Source organism: Artemia sp. Qi Xiang Cuo, chromosome 9 (genome assembly GCF_049724085.1).
Source record: "Artemia sp. Qi Xiang Cuo chromosome 9, ASM4972408v1, whole genome shotgun sequence".
NCBI classification, from domain to species: domain Eukaryota; kingdom Metazoa; phylum Arthropoda; class Branchiopoda; order Anostraca; family Artemiidae; genus Artemia; species Artemia sp. Qi Xiang Cuo.
Window position 1 is genome coordinate 23,136,557 of NC_142802.1, and position 26,573 is coordinate 23,163,129.

The following is a 26,573-nucleotide window of genomic DNA, read 5'->3' on the forward strand; positions in this document are numbered from 1 at the left end:
AACTTACGAATTAACTTACGTAACGAACTTCTATATTCACATATTTTTAATTTGTTTATTAGGGGGTTCGCCCCCTAGTCAATACCTTGCTCTTTAAGCGAAAGTTCGAATTTTGTTCCAATTCTTTAAAAATGACCGCTTAATCACAAAGGCCGTTAATTAGAATAAATAGTTCTTATGAAAGTACTAAAAAATCTTTGGCTTAAAGAGAGAGGTATTGACTACGGGGTGATCCCAATCATATATGTAATATTTTCTGTTCGTTTGAAGTTTTGATGTTGCTGCTATTGCAGTTGAAATACTTGTTTTTTTATATTAAATTTCTGATCTTTTTTTAAATAATGCCGGGAAGTCCGGCGTCCCCTTCATAGCAATGTCCCTTCCCCGTGAAAACTTCCTTCATGGAAAGATCCTCCCACACAACCCCCGGCCCACCCACCCCCCCACTACCAGGAAAAATATCCCCTGAAAACGTCTGTATACTTCCAAATCACCAATACTATATGTTAACATTGGGTAAAGTTCATAACTTTCAGCCCTCCCCCCGGGAACTTCGGGGGATTAAGTCATCCTAAAAGACATACTTATTATATTTTCGAACATGCTGAACAAAATGGCTATCTCAAAATTTTGATCAAGTAACTTTGGGAAAAAAATGAGCGTGGAAGGGGGCCTAGTTGCCCTCCATTTTTTTGGTCACTTAAAAAGGGCACTAGAACTTTTAATTTCCATTCCAATGAGCCCTCCCACGATATTTTGGGACAACTGGGTCGATACGATCACCCCTGGGAAAAAAAAACAAAAAAACAAACAAATAAACACGCATCCGTGATCTTTCTCCTGGCAAAAAATGCAAAATTCCACATTTTTGTAGATGGGAGCTTGAAACCTCTAGAGTAGGGTTTTCTGATACGCTGAATATGATGGTGTGATTTTCATTAAGGTTCTATAACTTTTAGGGGGTCTTTCCTCCTTTTTTCGAAAATCAGCCAAATTTTCTCAGGCGCGTACCTTTTAATGGGTAGGACTAAACTTGATGAAACTTATATATTTGAAATCAGCATTAAAATCTAATTCTTTTGATGTATCTATTTGTATCAAAATACCGTTTTATAGAGTTTCGGTTATCATTGAGCAGGGTCGCTCCTTACTTACAGTTCGTGGTAACGAACTGTTTGATGACAAACAGGAAAAAGCCAATGGCTTTTTCTTGATTGGAATAGTAAGAGACGACCTGACTACAACCTAAGATTATGACATCATTGATCAATCTTTAACATGATCAAAATTCAAATATCTTTGAAAAGACTGCAGTATGAAAAGACATCAAAAATGCAGTTTTTTTTATTAAAAGTGATTCTATTTTTAATTTGTTTGTTTTTTGATTAAGAAAAGCACTATAACTTTTAATTTCCGTTCGAATGAAATCTCTTGCGACATTTTGGGACCACTGGGTCGATACGATCACCCCTGAAAAAAACAAAAAAACAAACAAACAAATAAACACGCATCCGTGATCTTTCTTCTGGCAAAAACTACCAAATTCCACATTTTTGCGGGTAGGGGCTTCAAACCCCTACAGTAAGGTTCTCGGATACGCTGAATTTGATAGTGTGATTTTCGTTAAGATTTTCCGACTTTTAGGGGTTGTTTCCCCATTTTTTTGAAAATAAGGCAAATATTCTCAGGCTTGTAACTTTTTATTGGTAACATTAAACTCGATGAATATATTTTATATATTTAAAATCACCATAAAAATTTAATTCTTTTGATGTATCTATTGGTATCAAAATACTGTTTTTTAGAGTTTCGGTTACTACTGAGACGAGTCGCTCTTACTATACAGTTCGTTACCACGAACTGTTTGACTACAGACTAATATAGTCTACCTATTCATTGTTTAATTATTTTTTATTATTGTTGCGAGTATTTTTGCTATTTTGCTACATATTTTTTAACATAGGCTATCTTGTTCTTAAATCTAAATTCAAAACTAGAAAAAATTTATTAGGATAGCCTTTAGTTATAGGGTATTCAAACGTCCTAAATAAAGCTTCAGCACATGGATGATGTTACTTGCCAGTAAGATTCTCAAAATACCAAGGACATCAAAATAAAAAAGTTTTTACTCCCTGGATCTATCTTAGGTGATCAGAAGATTAAATTCATCAAGAACCATTTTAATGCACGGCTTACACGATTGGGCACAACTCAATAAACAAAGAAAATTATTAATTCGTAGGTAAGATAAAAACGAAAAATGTACGCTCTTGATTTTGTTTTTAATTTTTTTGCGGCTTCAATGGAATCCTGCATTCCTGTAATATTTTATTTCTAGTCCTTTTTTCTGCATTTCAGCGTTTATCTCAGTTGATGTGGAAATATTATTGAAAACTGTCAAAAACAGTCACGGCGCACAGCTGATGCAGAGCCCCAAGACCTGTCAATAGCATTTTGAAGTTTTTTTTCTACATAAAATTTTAAAAAGTAATCTAGATTTCCAATATGAGGAATATGAACAACAGTGTGTATGAACACAATAAGCAAAAATTTTTATTAATCCGTGAGATTAGAAAAATACACGCTCTCGAATTTTTATTTATTTAATTTGTTTGATACTTCGATGAAACTCTGAACTCCCGTTATTTTTTATTTCTAGTCCCTTTCTCTGTTGTTCAGCGTTTATCTCATTTTAAGTGGAAATATTATTGAAAACTGTCCACAATAGTCACGGCTCACAGGTAATGCACAACCCCAAGAGCAGTTAGTAGCATTTTGAAGTTTTTTTTTATATAACATTTTAAAAAGTAACCTAAATTTTCCAACAGGAAGAATAAGGATGCTTTTATTCCGAGCCTCCTTCCTACAACTTATTGTTGTTTTTAAGCTATTATCAGCATAAGTTTTTTGTTGGGTACTCATTCCGAATTGTTCGTTTTCTAGGCACTGTTTTTACGTTAATGACTTCCGAGTCGTTTTTATTCCAAACACAGCTTTTACTTTAATTATTGTTAGTGAGAATTTTCTAATTCAACAATAAATAGATATTTCTGAGACATAAATGGTTATAAGAACTAACTACTGTTTCAACGGTGTTCGTATTCCTAGCGCTGCTATAACGTTAATTGCTGCTTCTAAGATCTTTGTATTCTAATCACAACTATTAATGCATTAAAATGTCCATTTCCAATCTGTTCTTGTTTTACGTGCCATTTTGACGTTTATTACTGTTTCTTTACTTTTTCTATTCTAAATATTTCTAAACTTTAATGTTTACATTAATTAATTATATACTGATAATGTAATATTTACCACCTTTTTGGAACCTCGTAAGTTCAACTACTGCTAATCAGAACTTTTTTTCCAACAGTAAGAGTTTGAAAAAAAAACACCCACACTGGTTTTGATTATCAGTTTTAAAGGTATTAAATAATAATAAAAAAAAATCTTTCAACTGAAAGTAAGGAGCAACATCAAGACTTAGAACGAATAGAAAATATTACGTATATGAGGGGGCTGCCCCTTCCTCAGTACCTTACTCTTTGCACTAAAATTTGACTTTTTGTTCCAATTATTAAAGAATGACTCCTAATACACAAGGACCGTTTAATTAAAATAATAAGCTTTTTAAAACTTCAAAAAACACTATAGCGTAAAGAGCGAGGTACTGAGGAGGGGGCAAACCCCTTATATACGTAATCATCTCTGTTCGTTTTAACTTTTAATGTTGCTCCTTACTTTCAGTTGAACAATCTTTTTTTATTCAGTATCTGATAATTATTTAATTAATGCTGAGAAATCCAGCTCCCCTGCCATGGAAAATTCCCTTCCCCCACGAAAATTTCTTCATGGAAAGATTCTCCCACGTAAGCACCCCCACCAGAAAATCCCCCCCCCCAAAAAAAAAATCTTTATACTTCCCAATAGCCAATGCTATATGTAAGCAATGGTCAGAGTTCACATCTTGCAGCCCTTCCCCGGGGACTGTGGGGGGTCATGTCATCCTCAAAAACATAGTTATTAGATCTTTCGACCATAGTGAAGAAAATGATTATTTCAAAAATTCAATTTTGGTGATCAGATAATTTTGCGTGAAATAGATAAAACAGATAAAAAAGATAATTTTGGGTATTTTTGGTCACTTAAAAAGGGCAATATAAGCTTGGATTTCCAATCAAATTAACAATATCCCGATCTTCTAGGATCATTGGTTCGATACGATCCCCCCCCCCAAAAAAAAAGTCCGTGATCTGGCTTCTGGCAAAAAAATTTAAAATTCCATATTTTAGTATATAGGAGCTTGAATCCTTTACAGTAGGGTTCTCTGCTATTCTAAATCTCGTGGTGTGATTTCTTTAAGATCACTTGATTTCTTAGGGGTTTTCCCCCTTTTTCAAAAAGAGGCAAATTTTCTCAGGCTCTTAACTTTTGATGGTAATATTAAACTTAATTAATTTTATATGTTTTGAATAAGCACCAAAATTCCATTCTTTTAATGTATCTATTATTATCAACACTCTGTTTCTTATAGTTTCGGTTACTATTGAGCCGCATCTGTCCTTACTTATAGGTCGTTACCACGAACTGTTTGACGAGCAGACTCAAGTGCGTTTGTTTTAGTCACTTTGCTTTCCTTTTGTGCTGCCCCAACCGTGCTCGTATTTCTCCTCTTGCAATTGTTGTTCTAATTTTTCACTACACCCTATAACATTAGGTTTAATGTTGTTACAATAACAGAAATTAATAAATAGCCAGCTTTGCAGATAATTACCTTCAGCCCATTATCAACACCATTACAGTTCTCTTACGATGAAAAAGGATGACTTGAAATGTTGAGCATTTGGATCCTCGAAATATTTAAACAAGAAAAAAAAATTTTCATAGGAAGGTAAAAAGCGATACTAAAACTTCAAACGGACAGAACTAATCCTGTAGAAGATGAGGGTTACTAACCCTTCAACTCCAACTGTTTGTGCAAAAATTTAATTAGTGCTCAACTGAAAGCATTCAAGGGTGCAAAAATATACCCAGTTGATAATTGTAAGAACGTTATTCACAGATTGGCTTTCAAAATATTTAAACTAAAAATACTATTGCTTAAGGCAAATACAAATAAGTAAACCCTTCCATTCTCAAGTACATTGTGAAAAAAACTTTATATCTCATTTCTCTTCGATTAGAGCGTTCGTTCTAGAAGCAATGGTGGAAACAGTCTGTCTTTAACTAAACCAGTGGGTGTTGAGGGGGCGGTAGCCCTACACTTGCATCGATGCAACAACTATTGTAATATAGACAGAATTTGTTTATTCGACAACTTTAGTATTTGTAACTAACCTGTTTTTTCAACTTTCTTTCCTTGTCACTATCATTAGATATACCCAAGGAGGCGCATAGTTTCAGAGATAACGAACACTATGTTGCACGTGCCAAGTGTGGAGGAAACTGTGGCAAGCGTGATGGAACTGTGAGCACACATTGCGTTCTGAGATGTACACCGAGTTGCGGAAAGTGGACACCCCCTCAGATATACCTTTCATAAGATATGGGTTGCACAAAATGTTACACTTCAGCAGTCACTTGCTCTACTCTCAAAAATAGGAGAGTCGATCAGAGCTAACTCGATCACTTTCATCGTTCATATAGTTTTGAAGTTCTAATACTCAGTGAATTTTAGGCTTCTAATTCAGCTGAGAGTTAATAAGAGTAACTCAAAGTTAAGGCGCTGGAGAATAAAAGAAATTGTATATAAAGGAACAAAACTTTAGAAGATAGAAGATGCAGCTTTCCTGTCTGATTTGGGGCCAATTGAGGGACAATTTGGAAGGGACGGACAATAATCAACATGCCCAACAAATTCTACCTATTCCAATTTTTCCCCAGAGAAGCTCCCATTCTAAAAAAGTAAAATCTTATGGCCCCTAGACTGAAGTAAGTCGTGACTAAAAGTCAAAAATATCAAAAGAGTTTTATTCCCTCCTTCTCAGAAATTTTTTAACTGATTAAACAAAAAATACTCCCTTTATTATTTTGCATAAGCTTCTTAGCTTTTTGACTATCTTATTAGATATAGATTTCTACTAAGAAACTTTGTTACTATTTATCTATTTTATATACTTTATTTTTTGACGTGTGAATTGTTTAGAAAATAAAATATCGCACAATTACCATTGAGGTCAGCAGTACATGATACACTTACTTCTTTATAAAGTGGTGGATGAATTAAAATACTTTTGGGGCTTGTGACTTTGAAAATAGTTGTTTATCCCAAGAAATTAGGCGAAAAGACCTTTTCCCTCTAAAACTGAGGCTTTATATCAGTCGGCAACTCTTTTTTTGAAATGACAACAAACATGTTTAGCTAACCCAGAGCTCACCCAAACATGGAAGCTCCAGACGATGTTGCAGTATTGGTAAAAAGAACCAAAAAAAGACCAGGTTCACTTTACTACTGCACCCCGTCCCCACTTACACAATTCAAAATCACCCTCTTAAAAATTGAACCTGGCACTTTAAGGTAATTTCACAGACGATCTTAAATATATTCAGTTTTTAATGGCACACATGTGAGCTAATAACTTGAGTTACATTCTTAAAAGCTCGTTAAGAGGTACAGGTACTTAACCTATGACACTGAAAAGGTCTCTCTCGAATAAATTGTACTGTTCAGTAAAACCTACCCTTACAGCAAGAATCAATAACCATGAATTAGACAAAACATGATCTGTAAGTAGAACCGCAATCGACTCATATAACCTATTCTGGTCAGTGGGATTAGTCCAGGTAAATAGTATCGCCTGCTATGATGAATTTTGATGAAGGTATGTTCTTGGTTTGTATGATTAATGAGTACAGGGTGAAGAATTCATCATTAACAGCCTATACATGAGCCATTCAGAAGCAGAATCAATCAAATCCAGTGGTATGCTCGAAAACATTCATGCTCCAAAGGTGTAAAGGTTGAATTGGCCATTAGACAGTTTTTTCTATCTGATTCACTAGCTTTATACTAAAATTCAAAAACAGAGAAACGCAAAAAAAACGAACCTTATTCCAGCCAAAACGAAAAGACAAGTTCCTAGGGGGGTGTCTTCAGGTCCATACCCAAACCCTCCATTAGATTATTTGTACGATTGTTCCTATTCTTTCTTATATTACCTACATAATTTACATGTTTTGCACTAATACTCGAAACTAATTCCTCCGTACTGGCCAGTTAGTGAGTTAATATCTAATTCCAACGGGAAATGTTCTGTGTCACTCAAAAGTTTCCGGACGCATACGTTTTTTTCTGCTTGTAAGCTATTTTGTTATTGATTATGACATAAGTGGCATAGAAAGTAAGGCTGCCCGTTCCAAAATTTAAAATCCACACACAAATTTAATTTTGAGTTGAGAATAGACTTCCCCTAATATCGACACAGCGGGTCAAAGAGCGCAGTCAGAAACTTTTTAATCCGTTATATTTTCAAGGTGCGACCTTGCATTTACAGAGCTAAGAACAGATTGCACAGGTCTTCCACAGCCATGACCTAGCACAGACATGCTAGATTTACCAATCCTAGTATGTATGTCCAACATTAAATGGAGGGGGGAAAACGGGAAGAAAAACTAATTCGGAAGACTTATTAACAAGCTTCTGCACCTTCATCTATTGCTCCCACTTATAAAAAAAAAACAAAAAAAACATTGCAAGTTTCTTGAAAACTAGAAAAATCCAGATGTCGATAAAGGGCAGGCGAATATACAAAAATTGGTCCAGATAAATCAAAATGTACAAAAACTGACCATTTGGCCAAATCATTTTTATCAAGTAATCAATCAAGTAAATCAAAATCGTGACAAGACATTCCAAATATAAACACGACATACAATTTTATCCAAAATTTTATAACATTTTTATTTTATTTTGATGAATAGCAATAGATGACGTTGGTTGTTTTCTCCCATAGACAAACTTGAGTTTTCCTTTTTTTATCGGTCTTTCATACTCTTTGAACCGCTTTCCATTGTTCCACTTTTCGGGGAACCTATATTCAAATGAGAATTAACAGTTATACCCCGGTTCTACAGTTGTCAATTCGCTTTTATATTCATTTTGCCACACTTTTGTTTCATAATAGTATTCTTCCAGAATTGCTTTCAAAAACAAATTTATTCAACAGCAATTGGAGGAAATATCTTTAGCTGGGACTCGCAGATCTTACTTTGCACTGCTTCAAATCACCGAAAATAGGGCTAGTAGGGCAGGCTGCAGCACCGCTAAAATACGAGTGCCAACCTTTAAAGCCGCAGTTTGATGTCGCTTCAATAACTTTCGTCTAAAAGTATTAAATAAAAAAAACGATTTTTCTAAAATGAAGTAAAAGTGCGGCATAAAAACTAAAAACGCAAGTAAATTAGTTCGTGTCCGAGGCGGACTGCCCCCCCCCCTGAAATCCCGGCTTTTTACACTAAAATTTTATGGTGGTTTGAAAATAATTTTGATTCCTCATCAACGTTTGAGCAGTCTTGCTTAAAGAATTGCAACAAAAGTCAAACTGTAGTATAAAGAGTGAGGGTTTCAAGAGGGGGCAGACTGCCTCTGATACAGAATGTTACCACGAGCTGTTTGATACTTTTGATACGTTTTCTCCTCTTTTACCAACGCTCGTCAAAATGACAAGGAAAATACGCAGCAATCCAGCTCATTGGGTCACTTGAAGCAGGAAACTTCTAAGAAATAGTATTTGAAAAAGACTTTGCTAGGCACTGCGCATCCATTTAGAGCCATCTATTTGAGGAAGCTATTTTTGCCACAGAAATCCTTTAATTTTTTTCAAGCGCAGATTGAAAAAATGCATAAGAACTAGTAATTAGCCTTGGTAGAGGAATAGCGGTTAGATTTGGATTCTTCAGAATATGCTTAAAAAACATAATTTGCGAGACAAATAGCTCAAATCAATCATCTCAGGAAAAACTCAAAGCTAATTAAGGTGTTGATAAAAATGAACTGATTTTCAAAGTTTTTTTGCCATACCTTTGCAATACTTTGAGCTCACGAATGTTTTGCTGCTGTTTTGCTGTATCTTGCTGTATTGCTGTTGTTCAAAGCATCTGTTTTGCTGCTTGGTAACTAAACATAAATGTTTCCATTTCTTTGTATCAATTAGTCAACTTTATGACAACTTCTAACCAACCTGTATAGCCATTAAATAAGAATGTTTCGTACTTCTCTAGCATAAAAACTTTAAGGAGAACGATAAAACTAGTTAAATGGGCATTTCAAACGATTGAACGAGCTGGTAATTGCTATGAATAACCCAAAGACTATTCTAGTTAAAGGAAGATACAAAAACCATTTTGCATAGCTAGACTAGTTCTCAAAATAGTTCAAAGAAACTGTACTTACAAGGATAGATATGATGGATGATGGTCTTACTTCTTGTTTCATTTTTTTTAGGAAAATTCACACCGTTTTTGTTAATGCATTTTAAGTTGAAATAGAAAGACCGAGATAAGATCAATTTCCATTTTATGCTCATTCCAAGCCATGAGCTACAGACATGGACACGGCTGAGGGGGTCAGGGGCAGGTAGAATTTGTTTCCCCTTTAAAATCCTCAAAAGCGAGAGTAAAGCTCAATTCTAAGAGAAGGGGGTATATTCAACCACTACCCCTAGCCCTACCCAGTAAAAGTCTTTAGCTTTACCCGTGGTTATACAAGTCAAATGGAGAACATACTTCGAAGCATACTTACAGGTGGCCCTATTTCTCCTCGTTCTCCTTTCATATTCTGAACTTTTTCAAGGAAGTCTTTGATTATGCTTACATCTGAAATAAAATTAAAACTAAGATAAATTACAGACAAGATCAAGAGTACTTTTCTCCCGAGAAAACTTGCAAATTTCCACAAATATTTCTCGTGGATTGTTTATATATTGATATCGAGCAATTTTAAACATTTTCAAAATATGTTGGAGGCAAAAGTAAAAGTTTGGAAGGAAGGCGAATCACTAAAACGGAAATTTGTTACGCTAACGTGAATGAGGCCTTCAGAAATAAGTCCAAAATTCAAATTGTGGATAGGGAAGAAGATTTCAATTCCAACTCCTCACCGCTCGATGATACTGACTTTTGATGGACTAAAAAAAAATTTGGCTTTCAGAAAGAGATCTATATGCGAAATAAGAATCTATCCCATATCTCCAATTTTTCATAGTTTTAGTTAAGGTTTGTAAAACCTTACGGTAGCACATTTGGGATAAACTCAAGTTGGACAAGTTCCCAGGATGGTCTTTAGTTATTCAAGAAGCCACTGTACAGTGAAACCACATCTGGTTCCGTACATTTTAAAGTAAATTATATATATTCTAAAACTTCCCTTGGATTGGTCACTCAAATTTTCAGGGGAGGGAATTTCTTTCAATCATTCTAGGCAGAGGCAAAGTTTTATCAGTTCTTTTTCTCGCTTCTTTTCTTTCATTCTTAAGTGAAGCTATACTTAACGGGGGAAAATACAAAAAGTCTCCTGAGTAAAATTTCATTAAAAGTGGCTCCACCGAGATACAAGAGATTGGCATACATTTACAGTAAGTACATTTAAATAAAGACTTAAGGCTTCCTGGCAGACGCATTGCTGTTTATTGCGGGATAAAATAGAAAAACCTCACTTCGATAAAGCCCTTTTAGGGCTTCTTGTATAGCCTCGAAGTATACAGAAAGAAAGACTGCTTTTCCTTTCAAACTCACTTGTCAAATATTGGCAGGCAAGATGTCAGCAAATATGCTTCGAGTTATTGATTTTTGTTTATTTTTAAAAGATTATTTTGCTTTCAACATTTTTGACAGTTAACAAACTTTTCATTTATCTTGAAGCCCCAAAAAATCTTCAAATATCTTGACAAATGTACCAACTTGACAAAGTTTGATGAGGTTCCTATCAGATTCTGTCTTGATGTCTTACAAAAATTACTTGGCTATTTCCATAATGATCAAGATTCCAGAAGTCATTATGACTAAGCTAACAAAAGTAAGTTTTCCAAATACCAAATATTCTTATCATGTAAGTTTTTGAAGTTTTCCATTTTTTTACATTCGAAAAGTAAAGTTCAGCTTTCGGAAATATAATCAAAAACCCAAATCGATCAAATTCATTTTTTTTTAATTTTTGACACTTAGTACACTTAGTATCTTTCTCAGAAGCTAGTGATTTTCAGCCTTCTCTGAACAAGCACCATTTGAAGGTCTTTTGCCATAGTAATTTACAACCTGAGTGCAGTAACTTGAACGAATGCAGATACACTTTTTTTGTGATCAAGCCAATCCACTATCAAGACCCAGTGCTGCAAAATTCAACATTACACGCATTTCTTTTGCACATTTCTTTTTTCCACTTGAAGCAGATCTTAGTATTTAAGAAATTTCTAATGTCACTGACGCGCAAATAACACGGTTACCCAGAAACACAGCCTCAGTATATCGTCTCTGAACACAGATTAAATAAAAAAAACAAGTTTTTTAAACTGAAAGTAAGGAGCGACATTAAAACTTAAAACGAACAGAAATTATTCCGTATATGGAAGGGGCTTTCCCCTTCTCAACGCCTCGCTCTTTACGCTAAAGTTTTTCATTGTTTTAAAAAATAAAGTTTTAAGACAGAGTCAAACTTTAGCGTAGAGAGCGAGGCGTTGAGGAGGGGAAAGCCCTTCCATATACGGAATAATTTCTGTTCGTTTTAAGTTTTAATGTCGCTCCTTACTTTCAATTAAACAAACTTGTTTTTTTTATTTAATTTTTGAACGTTTTTGAATAAATACAGCTTTGATCTTAATTCACTGTATATGAATAATTAAAACCAAAATTTGTATATTAATTTAATTTTACTTGGTTAAATAGCTTTCTAAAAACTTGTGTAATTTTATTTACGGATGTTTTTAGTTGTAATAAATCTAAGTAACTTAAGAAATAACTTACGTAACGAACTTCTATATTCACATATTTTTAATACGTATATTAGGGGGTTCATCCCCTCATCAGTACCTTGCTCTTTAAGCTAAAGTTCGAATTTTGTTCCAATTCTTTAAAAATGACCGCTTAATCAAAAAGGCCGTTAATTAGAATAAATAGCTCTTATGAAAGTACTAAAAAATCTTTGGCTTAAAGAACGAGGTATTGACTTGGGGGAGAACCCCCTCATATACGTAATAATTTCTGTTCATTTTAAGTTATAATGTTGCTTCTTACTTTCAGTTGAAAAAACTTGTTTTTTAAAATTTAATTTCTGATCGTTTTTTAAATAATGCTTGGAAATCCGGCGCCCCCTTCATAGTATTGTCCTTTCCCCCAAACAAACCTCCTCCAATTACAGTTTTTCCTGTTTAACCCCACATTTCAGCCCCCCCCCCCCCCTACCAGAAAAAAATTCTTCCTGAAAATGTCTGTATACTTCCGAATAACCAATACAATATGTAAGCAATGGGCAAAGTTCATAACTTGCAGCCATTCCCCTGGGAACTGTGGGGGATTAAGTCATCGTAAAAGACATATTTATCATATTTTCGACCATGCTGAACAAAATGGCTATCTCAAAATTTTGATCGAGTGACTTTGGGAAAAAAATGAGCGTGGGAGGGGGCCTATTTGCCCTCCATTTTTTTTGGTTACTTAAAAAGGGCACTAGAACTTGTAATTTCCGTTCCAATAAGCCCTTCTACGATATTTTAGAACCACTGGGTCAATACGATCACCCCTGGGAAAAAAAAACAAAAAAAAACAAACAAACAAAAAAAGACGCATCCGTGATCTTTCTTCTGGCAAAAAATGCAAAATTCCACATTTTTGTAGATAGGAGCTTAAAACCTCTAAAGTGGGGTTCTCTGATACACTGAATATGATGGTGTGATTTTCATTAAGTTTCTATGACTTCTAGGGGGTCTTTCCCCCTTTTCTCTAAAATCAGCCAAATTTTCTCAGGCGCTTAACTTTTGATGGGTTAAACTACATTGTATGAAACATGTGCATCTTAGATTAAAATAAAAATAAAATTCTTTCGATGGATCTGTTCGTATCAGAATTTCGTATTTTAGGCTTTCGGTTACTATTTGGCCGGGTCACTCCTTACTTTACATCTTGTTACAACGAACTGCTTGATAGCCAAGTTAGTTAGAGCTTGTTATAACTTGACGCTGCCTGTCTCAACGGGTGAGCCTATCAGATAAATCGCACTAAAGACCATAGAGTCAGGAACTACTGATAATAAAAATTTATTTCACCGTTTTTTTTTTTTTTACACCTTTCTTTCAACTTGAAGCAGATATTAGTATTTAAGACATTTGTCTAATGTCACTGACGCGCAAATAACACGATTAACCAGAAACACAGCCTCAGTCCATCGTCTCTGAACGGTGTGCGTGTAACTGAACAACCGTGTAACTGAACCCCAAGCAATTGAACCCCTGTAACTGAACCACCGTGTAACTGAACCACCTTGCAACTGAACCCCCGTATAACCGAACCCCCGTGCAAGTGAACCCTCGTGTAACTGAACCACCGGGCAACTGAACCCCATTTAACTAAACCCTCCTGCAACTAAACCCCCGTGCAACTGAAGCCCATTTAACTGAACCCCCGTGTAACTAAATCCCATGTAACTAAACCCCCGTGTAACTGAACCCCCGTGCAACTGAACGACCGTACAACTGAACCCCTGTGCAACTGAACCCAATGCAACTGAACCACCTTGCAACCAAACCTTCATGTAACTAAATCTCCATGTAATTGAACCACTAGGTAACTGAACCACCGTGCAACTGAACCATTGTGCAACTGAACTACTGCACCAAAGCAGGTAATTAACCTTTTTCAAACCAAACGATAAACAACTACGAGCATAGAAAATACCACAAAATGAAAACAACAAAATAAGCAAAGTGGTAAAAAAAAATTATAGTATGTAGACAGTGAGAGCCGCCGTTTACCCCCCCCCCCACCCACAAAAAAAACACCCCTTAAGGAAAATACCCCGCGGAAAATAACACCTCATGGAAAAAAACCCCCTTCCAGAAAATACCTACCCGTGGAAAATCTCCCCCCACCCCCACAAAAAAAAAAAAAAAAACTTTTTGACGTTGGTTATTCTCCAATAACTTTCGGCTTATAAAAAAGGGCTAGAAATGCCTGGGGATTATCAAACAATTTCTTCCTCCATCCTCCTGTTGTCTCTCCCTTAGAGCTAATTCTGTATTCATTTGAAGGCTTATTGAGAGCTGAGATGTTTTGGCATCAAAATGCACCCTTTGAGATACCTCACTCTCTTCCTAGCTACAAAACAATCAAATAACCCGGTTTAAGAAGTTTCAGTTCCTTTTTAAGTTTTTTTTTTTTATTGGTCAATTGCTTACAGATAGTATTTGTCATTGGGAAACATACGGAAACATTTTGTGTGGGGGTTTTCTGGAGGATCTTTAATGAGAGGACAGTATTTGCGCGGAGGGGGGGGGGCAATATTTACACATAAAATCCTCTTTTCCACTTCCCTTGGAACTTCTTAATTAAACTAAAATATAACACGACTGAAAGAAGATTTTTAAATTTTTAAAACCATAATTTCCGCGAGGGGGTGTTTTCCAGGTGATGAGGTTTCCGTGGGTGGAAGAGGGGACACTTACCGTGGGGGATGGGGTAAACACTTAGACCCGTAGAAAGTTACGGGGTGAAGGGAACCCCAATTAACACACATAAGAAAGAGAAATAAATCTGGATTTAAAAGTTTATGACGTACGACTTTCTTTGTTGTTGTGACAACAAAACAGAGCCTTTTTATAAATCATCTTGATAGTAATTTATATAAAGACTTAAAAAAGCAAACAATTCCAGCAAGGTTGAACATGTAAAGATTCTAACTTGTGTTTTACCCAATGTAAGTACGGTGGTTGAGTTGCACGGGGATTCAGTTTCACGGTGGCTCAGTTGCATGGTGGTTCAGTTGCACGGTGGTGCAGTTGCACGGTGGTTTAGTTGCACTGTGGTTCAGTTGTACGGTGGTTCACTTGCAGGGGGGTTCAGTTTCACGGGGCTTCAGTTACACGGGGGTATAGTTAAATGGGGTTGAGTTGCACGGGGGTTGAATTGCACGAGGGTTCAGTTAAAGGGGGTTCAGTTGCATGAGGGTTCAGTAGCACGAGGGTTCAGTTACACGGGGGTTCAGTTACACGGTGGTTCAGTTACAGGGGTTCAGTTACAGGGGTTCAGTTCCATGGGGTTCAGTTAAACGGTGGTTCAGTTACAATGGAACCCTCTGAACACAGATTACCAAGTTAGTCAGAGTTTGTTGTAACTTGACGCTGCCTGTCTCAACGAAAGAGGCTATCAGATAAATCACACTAATGACCATAGAGTCAGGAACTGCTGATAATGAAAATTTATTTCACTGTATTTTTTTACGATGCTGTGAGCCCATTTTTTTCAGCAGCCGCGATTGACAGACCCACTGGATAAAACCTGACTATAACGGTGTTGCTGGCACTACATGCCAGGTCTAGAGAAAATGTGTCTACTGAATTTTCTGAAGTAAAAAATGGGCAACCATTCTTTGGCAGTCTTCATAATTGTGATCATTTTCAGGGTAAATCTTACTTCCAAACACTGGGGAGGAAAATTTCTCCTCCCCTCCCCCTATAAATTGGTCTGAAGGACCTCTCCAGGAATAGTAAAAGTTTTGGCATAAAACGTGGCAATGTTTTTTTTTTAGAATATTTATGGTTCAGGGTGCGCCTACGGTTATTTTACACGAACGTTCTGTGGTTCTAATATTCTGCTTCGGTTAATTTCTTCGTTCGTCTAAAAAGTACTGGCTTCTTGATAAAGCTCCTAGTTTCATAATGCCCTAAACAAACATCCCGTTGGGGGCTCAAAAAGAGGTTTAAGTGCCGAGTGTCCCAAAAATTTCCAAAAGGCAAGCTGCACTACGGTTGAGTTCCTCTCCAATCAGTTTTTTCAAAGATCCGTAAAAATCCATAAATCAGCATAAATGGATACGAAACTATATCGTAAAGGAATGTTAGTGCAATCACATTCTATTTAAAACTTCTGCTTTGGACGTCACTCAAGAAACACCACAGTATTTAAATATGTTCTTACAAACCTTTCCCAAACTAATCTATGATGGATATCTATTTATGCGCCCTGTTATGGAATGTTCAGTCAAATTAGTTAAGTCAAAGTATTCTCAAGGGTAACGAGAGAATTGTACCTACTAATGATTAAATAAAAAAACAAGTTCTTTAAACTGAAAGTAAGGAGCGACATTAGAACTTAAAACGAACAGAAATTATTCCGTATATGAAAGGGGCTGACCCCTCCTCAACGCCTCGCTCTTTACGCTAAAGTTTTTTATTGTTTTAAAAAATAAAGTTGCGAGACAGAGTCAAACTTTAGCGTAAAGAGTGAGGCTTTGAGTAGGGTTCAGCCCATTTAATATGAGAAATAATTTCTGCTCGCTTTAAGTTTTAATTTCGCAGCTTACTTTCAGTTACAAAACTTGTTTTTTTTCTATTTAATTTCTGATCGTGTTTTAGTTAATGCAGCTTTTATTTTGGCTTACCGTTGGCTTACTTATTCATTGAACAAGTAAACAAAATTTGCATAAAAATTTTAAATTTCTTTTGCTAAATGGCTGTCTTTAAATTTGGTTCTGACGTAATTTACAAATTAACTTACGTAATGAACTTCTATATTCGTATATTTTTCTTCTCGCAAAAAATACAAAGTTGCAGATTTTTACAGATATGAGCTTGAAACCTATGATATAGGATTTTCTGAGACGCTGAATCTGACGGTGTGATTTTCATTAAAATTCTTTCACTTCTAGGGGATGTTTCCCCCCTCTTTAAAAAATTAGGTAAATTTTCTGAGGTTCGTAGCCTTTGAAGAGTAATACTAAACTTAATAAAATTTATATATTTAGAATCAGCATTATAAGCCCATTCTTTTGATACATTTATTGACATCAAACTTCTGTTTTTAAAAGTTTCGATTACTATTGAGCCGTATCGCTTGTTCTTTTTTTTATTGTTTTTTTTTATTACGTATATGATGAGGGGGTTCTCCCCTTAGTCAATACCACGCTCTTTACGTCAAAAGTTAAAACATTGTTGAATTCACAAACCCCTGAATCACAAAGGCCGTTTAATTAGAATAGATAGCTCTTTTTAAAGCACTAAAAAAAACTGTAGAATAAAGAGCGAGGTATTGACTTGGGGGAGAACCCCCTCATATACTTAATAATTTCTGTTCGTTTTAAGTTCTAATGTTGCTTCTTACTTTCAGTTGAAAAATCTTGTTTTTTTTTTAATTTAATTTCTGATCGTTTTTTAAATAATGCTTGGAAATCCGGCGCCCCCTTCATCGAAATGTCCCTTACCCCAAAGAAACATCCTCCACAGAAAGATTCTCCCGAGTAACCCCTCCTCCAGCCCCCCCCACCAGAAAAAATTCTTCCTGAAAATGTCTGTATTCTTCCCAATAACCAATACAATATGTAAGCAATGGGCAAAGTTCATAACTTGCAGCCCTTCCCCTGGGAACTGTGGGGGATTAAGTCATCCTAAAAGACATATTTATTACATTTTCGACTATTCTGAACAAAATGGCTATCTCAAAATTTTAATTTAGTGACTTTGAGAAAAAAATGAGCGTGGGAGGGGGCCTTGTTGCCCTCCATTTTTTTTTTCACTAAAAAAGGGCACTAGAACTTTTAATTTCCGTTCCAATGAGCCCTCCTACGATATTCTAGGACCACTGGGTCAATACGATTACCCCTGGGAAAAAGAAAAAAAAAATAAACACGCACCCGTGATCTTTCTTCTGACAAAATATGCAAAATTCCACAGTTTTGTAGATAGGAGCTTGAAACCTCTACAGTAGGGTTCTCTGATACGCTGAATATGATGGTGTGATTTTCATTAAGGTTCTATATAATTTTTAGGGGGTCTTTCCCCCTTTTTTCTAAAATCAGCCTAATTTTCTCAGGCGCGTAGCTTTTGATAAGTAAAATTAAACTTGATGAAACTTATATTTTTGAAATCAGCATAGAAATCTCATTCTTTTGATGTATCTATTGGTATCAAAATTCCGTTTTTTAGAGTTTCGGTTACCATTGAGCCGGGTCACTCCTTACTTACAGTTCGTTACCACGAAATGTTTGACTAACATCAACACAACGGAAGATTGGAGTGTAGCAGTCCCATGAGTACTAAGAATGCACCCAGCTTCCAGTTTTGACACTAAAGCCGAGTTTTCTTAGGTACTCTTTTGAATTGATCTTTTTAAAGCCATTCTATGGATCTAGGGAAGCTTTAAGCCACACCACTCATGGAGTAATGTCAATGAGCTTCATTGTTTAAGCTGAATCGTACCAACTCTCAGCTTTATTACATCATGATGCTAAAATGCATGATGAGTCAGATAAACCAAGAAAACTAGATAATATCTTTAACAACTGCATAAAAGCTAAGAACGATTGCTATCAATGCCTTGTATTGTAGAAACAACTGATACTCAAAAAGAATCACAACATAAATTACAATGACAGATGAAAATTGGCTTCGTGAAACGATTCCAACATTTTTTATATTATTGCTCGGCTTTATTGTTTCTATGATTAATAGCCATTACAACTTTTAAAAGGTTTGAATATAAAATAGTCATGACCTAAGATAGAGGCATACCCGGAAATATGACAGCCTTATCGAAGTATTTTTAGGAATTGTTAAAACAATAAAGGGTTTAGGTAGTATTTGAAGGAATAAAATTTATTGGTTCGACGTCCTGAGCTAGAGTAACAGCTTTCCGCACCAAATCTAGGGCTACCTTGAACTTCAAAAAGTTAAGAAAGTTTAAATGGTTTAAACTTCTAATAAGGTCAAATATTTCGAGGATAACCTTTCGACAAAAAAGAACTAATAATGCATTAAAGGAACACTCCCGGAGCCACAAGTGAACCATTGATCTAAGCTTCAGTTAAACTGTAAACAAATTCACCAACAAAATCACCCATTGTCGTCTAAAATGGAGGTTTTCTAGGACTTGAATGATACTGGCCACTTAAAGAAAGATTCCATACAAACCCCAGCAATCCAAGGTAGATTTTAAGGGAAGCTCCTTTAAATTTTTGCTCGGGAAACAATTAGAGAAGAGAATCTGTTGATGATAATTTCGTTAAAAGTACAGACTGAAGGATGTACTCAATAAGTAACTGTTTTTATATATTTATTTAAACTATTTTTGAACTGTGTTAACTAAGAATGGTGCTCAATCCTTAAAGTCCTGTGGCAGTTAACCCTGCCTCGTATTATTCTTAACACAACCAGGATTTATTGGAATGTTTCGAACATAGGAATGACTGAATGCTTTATAGCCAGAGAATTTTCAGAATTCATATTTTAGTATTGTCTTGCGCAAATCGTACCATTTTACGTTTCAGTCAGACGTGCAACAAAAAGAATGTATCAGGACATAGTCCCCGTAAAAAAAATGTGGCCCCAAAAACAGCCAAAGAGCCTTCTTCCAATCTCCCTTTAACTTATATCCTCAAGTACTTGGGCAAAGAGGACGTAAATAATGAAATAAAATAGGAAAGATTATTGCTTCCTCATAAAACTGGCCTGACATAGGGCCAGAAAAGAACCAGAAAACTTACAAATAAAACTTCAAAAAGGGATAAGTTCATTTATTTAGACAGTAACAACAGGTACACAAGCCTAGATATTTTGATCTAGAGAGATATTGATTGAACTCCCTAAAAAAAAATCTAGCGAATGAACCGGAAATTAGTTGTTTTGCTTTGTATAAATGTGTTAGTTTTAATTTTAATACTTTAGTATTTCTACTGATGAAGATCACTGTATGTGATTGAAATATCTAGACTTTTGCACCTGCTTTGACTGTCTAAATAAATGGAATTATTTCCATTTGAACGTTTTATTTGTTTATCATATAAATGCAGTGTGGTCTGGGAAAATAAAACCTAGTTTAAGGTATTACGTCAAAGACCAGAAAATGTTTTCACTGTCCGTATCATATGGAAGAGCTGTCCTTGGAAACTTGGGAGGGTGCTTATTCGGTCGAAACTGTCTGCTACCCAGCATCCTCATAAGCCTCCTAATGTTGGATAAAATTTTTATATAGCAGCTTTGCTCAGAAATACCGAAAGGTTTAACAAGTGTGCCTCCAGAGTCAATATCACCCCCAAAGCCCAAGGGGCAATTACCCTGAATTATGTAAATTACTCATTATTCGCATACACGATTTAGTAGAAAAAGCGGCATTGTTTGGTCTTGGTTGTCAAAAAAGCTAGGAGCTCTTAGGGACAGCTCGTTAGGCCAAGATTACTAGAATTCTCAAGGTATACTTCCGAGACGACAAGGGTAATTAAGCAAATTAAAAGACCCAAAAAACGCAAAAGTTAGAAATAAACGGTAGCAGTAATAAAAGTATAAAAGAACAATAAGGGTTCAGTTGCTGATAGTGTGGTAAATGAATATACGTTACTGAGAATTATGTGTAAATATTTCGATCTAGAGAGATATTGATTGAACTCTCTCAGAAAAAAAACTACCGAATGAACCGGAAGTTAGTTGTTTTGCTTTGTATAAATATGTTAGTTTTAATTTTATTACTTTAGTATTTCTACTGATGCCGATCGCTGAATATGTGATCGAAATATCTAGACTCTTGTATCTGTTTTCGCTGTCTAAATAAATGGACTAATCCCCATTTGAACCTTTTATTTGTTCATCATAGAAATTCAGTGTGGTCTGGGAAAAGAATACCTAGTTTAAGGTATTACGTCAAAGACCAGAAAACGTTTTCATTGTCCGCATCGTATGGAAGGGGTGGTCATGGAAACTTGGGAGGGAGCTTATTTGGTTGAAACTGAAAGTTGTAGCACTCCTCTCGAAGGCCAAAAGTGATTGAAGGGAAACCCGCCTTCCTCCTGTGCCCTTTTCTGCTACCCAGCATCCTCAAAAGCCTCTTAATGTTGGATCAAATTTTTAGATAGCCACTTTGCTCAGAAATGTAGAAAGGTTTAACAAGTGTGCATCCAGGGTCAATATCACCCCAAAGCCCCAGGGGCAATTATCTGAATTATGTAAATTACTCATTAATCGCATATACGATTTAGTAGAATAAGCGGCATTGTTTGGTATTGGTTGTCAAAAAAGCTAGGAGTTCTTAGCTTCTTTTCGTTAGGCCACGATTACTAGAATTCTCAAGATGTACTTCCGTGACGACAAGGGGAATTGAGCAAATTAAAAGACCCAGAATATGCAAAAGTTAGAAATAAACGGTAACAATAATAAAAGTATAAAATAATAATAAGGCTTCGGGTGCTCATAGTGTGGTAAATGAGTTTTTTTTAAATATCGTGGCTGAGGTTAGATATACGTTACTGAGAATTATGTGTATGAATTTTAAAAAGGGGAGGTAAGTAGTAATCAACCTTATACTTTGCATAGGCCCCTGTACCAAACAGGTTTCTGGTGGGTATAATCTGGTTTGGTGGGTACAATCTGGTTTGGTGGGTATAGTCTGGTTTGATGGGTATAGTCTGGTTTGGTTTTTCAAAGAGAGTGCCTATCCCCATGCATATAGGTAAACATTTCTACATATCCACGGGCCAGTCACCTATTACTACGAACGATACTTGCCTTAGCAGACGGGTTTTCTAATGTGACACTCATTTTTTTGTGTGTCAGTCGGTTAGGGAGAGCTGGCGGTTAGTCCATATGATGACTTGATTAGTCGGTTTTTTAAAAAACTTGTACGGCCATAGGCACCACTGAATACACATGCACTTACACAGGCCTGAGGCATGGATATGTGTGTAGTTTAACCGGTACATTGGCTTTTCAGGGTCGGTCACCTATTACTATGAACGATACATGCCATAGCAGACGGGTTTTCTAATGTGACACTCATTTTTTGCATAACATGTTATGAAGGACAAGTTTTTTTTACATAATTTACGTGGATTTTTTCTAAACAGGTATTGCCTATAACTTCTAGTTCAAATATTTTTTGATAACTTGATAGGTGATTTGAATTAAAGGAATTCAAATATTTTGCCTATGACATAGAAGCTAACTCAATTTGCGAAAAAGGTATTCCATTTGCACAACTCTGATCTGATTGAATTGTCGCCGACAATGAGATGTAATCACTGCTAAGCCTTTTGTTATTGCGAAAGGGTTACCAAATTGGTGATTAAGACGGGCTTTGTCTAATTCTAGCCGGAAACTCAGAATTGATAGGAGGCAAGATCAAAAAAGGGGTAATTAGTGATTGGATAACTTTTTAACGTGAAATCTCTGAATAAAATATTTTGAGAAATTATTTAAAAGGTATAGTTTATTTATTCTAAAGATAATGACCTATACCTATCCAGAGCATGCAGAGCATTTGACGATGGAGAAATAGGGTTAAAGTGATTAGCAGTTACGAGCGAGGATTCCACCCTGGTCCCTGAATTGCCTTATTTTCCTACATACCTGTCCCGAGCATGTACTTGCTGATAGAGAAAAAGGGTTAAAGAGATTAGTAGTTAAGGTAATCCCAATAGTAATTCAATAGTTTTGTCGGTATAAAACAAAGTCTAACATTATAGTATACTAGAAAGTTGATACTAAGAGAGATGTAGATGGCAAGAAAAGAATTTTAATAATGGATAGCTCTACCTCTCCGACATGTTCTGTATAAAACACAAGTGGTGCTTGAACAGTGTTGTCAATTTAAAATAGTTTAACGTTATGCTATACAAAGAAGTTGATACTAAGAGGGATGGAGATGGCAAGAAAACTGTGTTTATCTCTTTGGGATGTTTATGTCTCCTTGGGCTGTTTGTGTTTCTTTGGGGCTAAGTGTGTCTCTTTGGGTTGTGTGTCTCTTTGGGGTGTTTGAGTCTTTTTGATCTGTTTATGTTTCTTTGGGGTGTTTGAGTCTTTTTGGTCTGTGTTTGTCTCTTAGGGGTGTTTGTGTCTCTTTGGGCTGTTTGTGTTTCTTTGGGCTATGTGTGTCTCTTTGGGCTGTTTGTGTCATTTTGATCTTTGTGTCTTTCCTTTGGATTTTTGTGTCTCTTAGGGGGCCGTGTGTGTCTCTTTGGGGCGTTTGAATCTTTTGGTCTGTATATGTCTGTATGGGCGTTTTTTTTGTATTTTGACTGTGTGTGAGTCTATTTTGGCCTTTTTTGTCTATTAGGGCTGTTTGTGTGTATTTATCCAGTGTGTGTGTATATTTTGGCTGTGTGTGTATATTTATGCTGTGTGTCTCTTTGGGCAGTTTGAATCTTTTTGGTCTGTGTGTGTCTCTTTTGGCTTTTTTGTGTTGTTTTGGGGTTTGTGTGTCCCTGTTGGATGTGTGCGTCTCTTTGGGCCATGTGCATCTCTTTGAGTTGTATGTGTCTCTTGGGCTGTTTGAGTCATTTTGGTCTGTGTGTGTTTCTTTTGGCTGTTTGTTTCTCTTAGAGGCTATGTGTGTCTCTTTGGGCAATGTGTGTCTCATTGGGGTGTTTGAATCTTTTTTGTATGTATGTGTCTGTATGGGTGTTTTTTGTCTCTTTGGGATGTGTGTGTGTCTCTTTGGGCTTTGTGTGTCTATTCGGAATGTGTGTATTTATCTTAAGTCTGTGTGTGTCTCTTTGGGCTGTGTGTGTCTCTTTATGCTGTGTGTCTCTATGGGAATTTTGAATCTTTATGATCTGTGTGTCTCTTTTGACTGTTTGTGTTATTTTGGGCTTTGTGTCTCTCTGTTGGATGTGTGCATCTCTTTGGGCCGTGTAAGTCTCTTTGAGCTGTATGTGTCTCTTTGGGCTGTGGGTGTCTCTTTGTGATGTGTCTCTTTAGGCTGTGTGTGTCTCGTTGGACTGTGTGTCTTTTTGGGGTGTCTGAGTCTTTTTGTTCTGTATGTGTGTCTTTGGGCTTTTTGAGTCTCTTAGGTCTGTTTTTGTCTCTTTGGGTTGTGTTTCTCTTTTAGTTGTTTGGGTTGCTCTCATGCGTGTTTATCTCTTGGGTCTGTGTGTGTCTTTTTTGGTAGCGTGTTTTTTTGGGACTGTTTGAGTCTTTTTAATATGTTTGTTTGTCTCTTTTGGCTGTTTGAGTCTTTTTGTGCAGTTTGTGTCTCTTTGGGCTGTTTGTGTGTCTTTGGGCTATGTGTGTCTCTTTGGGCTTTGTGCGTCTCTTTGGTATGTGTGTCTCGTTGGACTGTTTGAGTCTTATTGATCTGTTAGTGTCTCTTTGGGCTGCTTGAGTCTTTTTGGGCTGTGTTTGTCTCTTTGGGGTGTTTGTGTTTTTTTGGGCTATGTATGTCTCTTTGGGCTGTTTGAATCATTTTGGTCTGTGTGTCTTTCTTTTGGCTGTCTGTGTCTCTTAGGGGTCGTGTGTGTCTCTTTGGGCAATGTGTGTCTCTTTGGGGCGTTTGAATCTTTTGGTCTGTATGTGTCTGTATGGGCGTTTTTTTTGTCATTTGGCTGTGTGTGTGTCTTTTGTGGCTGTGTTTGTATATTAGGGCTGTGTGTGTCTAATTATACTGTGTGTGTGTCTATTTTGGCTGTGTATGTCTATTTATTCTGTGTGTCTCTTTGGGCAGTTTGAATCTTTTCGGTCTGTGTGTGTCTCTTTTGGCTTTGTCTGTCGTTTTGGGCTGTGTGTGTCTCTGTTGGATGTGTGCGTCTCTTTGGACCGTGTGCATCTCTTTGAGCTGTATGTGACTCTTGGGATGTTTGAGCCATTTTGGTCTGTGTGTGTTTCTTTTGGCTTTTTGCGTCTCTTAGAGGCCATGTTTGTTTATTCGGGCTATGTGTGTCTCTTTGGGGCGTTTGCATCTTTTTGGTATTTACGTGTCTGACTGGGGATGTTATTTCTCTATTGTCGGTGTGTGTCTCTATTTTGACTTTTTTTTTATATTAGGACGGTGTGTTAGTATATTTATTCAGTGTGTGTCTCTTTTGGCAGTGTGTGTCTTTTAGGGAGTGTATCTCTTTAGGCAGTTTTAATCTTTATGTTCTGTGTGTGTGTCTCTTTTGTTTGTTAGTGTCATTTTGGGCTGTGTGTCTCTCTGTTGAATGTGTGCTTCTCTTTCGGCCGTGTACGTCACTTTGAGCTGTATGTGTCTCTTTGTACTGTGGGTGTCTCTTTGTGATGTGTGTCTCTTTAGGTTGTGTGTGTGTCTCGTTGGACTGTGTGTCTTTTTGGGGTGTCTGAGTCTTTTTGGTCTGTATGTGTCTCTTTGGGCTGTTTGAGTCTTTTAGGTCTGTGTTTGTCTCTTTGGGTTGTGTTTCACTTTGGGCTGTCTGTGTCTCTTTGAGCGGTTTGTGTTTCTTGAAGCTGTGTGTGTCTCTTTGGGTCCTGTGTATCTTTTGGCTTGTAAGTGTATGTACTGTTATGTTATTTCTATTTTGGCTGTTTGTGTGTTGTTTATCTGTTTGTTTGTATTAGGGCGGTGTGTGTCTCTTTAGCTTGTGTGTGTGTCTCTTTGGGCTGTGTGTGTCTCTTTAGGCTATATGTCTCTTTTTTGACAGCTTGAATCTTTTTGGTCTGTGTGTATCTCTTTTGGCTGTTTGTGTTGTTTTGGGCTTTGTGTGTCTCTCTTGGATGTGTGCGTCTCTTTTGGCCCTGTGAGTCTCTTTGAGTTGTATGTGTCTCTTAGGCTGTTTGAGTCAGTTTGGTGGGTGTGTGTTTCTTTTGGGTGTTGGTGTCTCTTAGGGGCCATGTATGTCTCTTTGGGCTATGTTTGTCTCTTTGGGGTGTTTGAATCTTTTTGGCCTCTATTTGTCTGTATGGGCGTGTTTTTTGTCTATTTTTGGTGTCTGTGTGTGTCTTTTGGGGGTTTGTATATATAAGGGCGGTATGTATTTCTCTTTATCCTGTGTGATTCTCTTTATGCTGTGTGTTTCTTTTTTCAGTTTGAATCTTTTTGGTCTGTGTGTGTCTCTTTTGACTGTTTTTGTGTCGTTTTGGGCTTTGTGTGTCTTTGTTGGATTTGTGCGTCTCTTTGGGCCGTGTGCGTATCTTTGATCTGTATTTGTATCTTTGGGCTGTGGGTGTCTCTTTGTGATGTGTGTCTTTTTAGGCCGTGTGTGTCTCGTTGGACTGTGTGTCTCTTTGGGATGTTTTGAGTCTTTTTGGTCTGTATGTGTCTCTTTGGGATATGTCTGTCTCTTTGGGCTGTTTTGAGTCTTTTTGGACTGTGTATGTCTCTTTCGGCTGTTTGTGTTTATTTGGACTGTGGGTGTCTCTTTGGGCTGCGGGGTTGATTGGCAGAAGTATGTATTAGCGAAGTTATAGTGGAGGGCGAGTTGCTAGAGAAAAATCTAAGTTAATAAGGGTTTTTGACCGTAAACGTTTGTAAGAAAATTATGGAAAATACAATTCGTCGGTTCATAGGTGAAACTTAAGTCCAGGTATGGATTGAAAAATAAACTATTTCTGTAGAATCTGAACTAATAAGGGTTTTTGACCATAAACTCTAGTTTCCTATAAGAAACTTATGGAAAAGACAGTTCTATCGTTCAAATGTGAAACTTAGTTCCATTCTCTGGTTCA

General features: G+C 36.5%; 1 protein-coding gene across 6 annotated transcripts in view; it reads right to left on the bottom strand.

Annotated features, from left to right (window-relative positions):
• The window catches only part of LOC148948460 (uncharacterized), a 521,750-nt gene that overhangs the window by 122,741 nt on the left and 372,436 nt on the right, over positions 1 to 26,573 (bottom strand). For all 6 annotated transcript variants that reach the window (XM_089094386.1, XM_089094385.1, XM_089094390.1 and 3 more), the window contains one exon: positions 9,737 to 9,810. In XM_089094386.1, the coding sequence (XP_088950512.1) occupies positions 9,737 to 9,810 (74 nt within the window). The remainder of the gene's footprint in view (positions 1 to 9,736; positions 9,811 to 26,573) is intronic.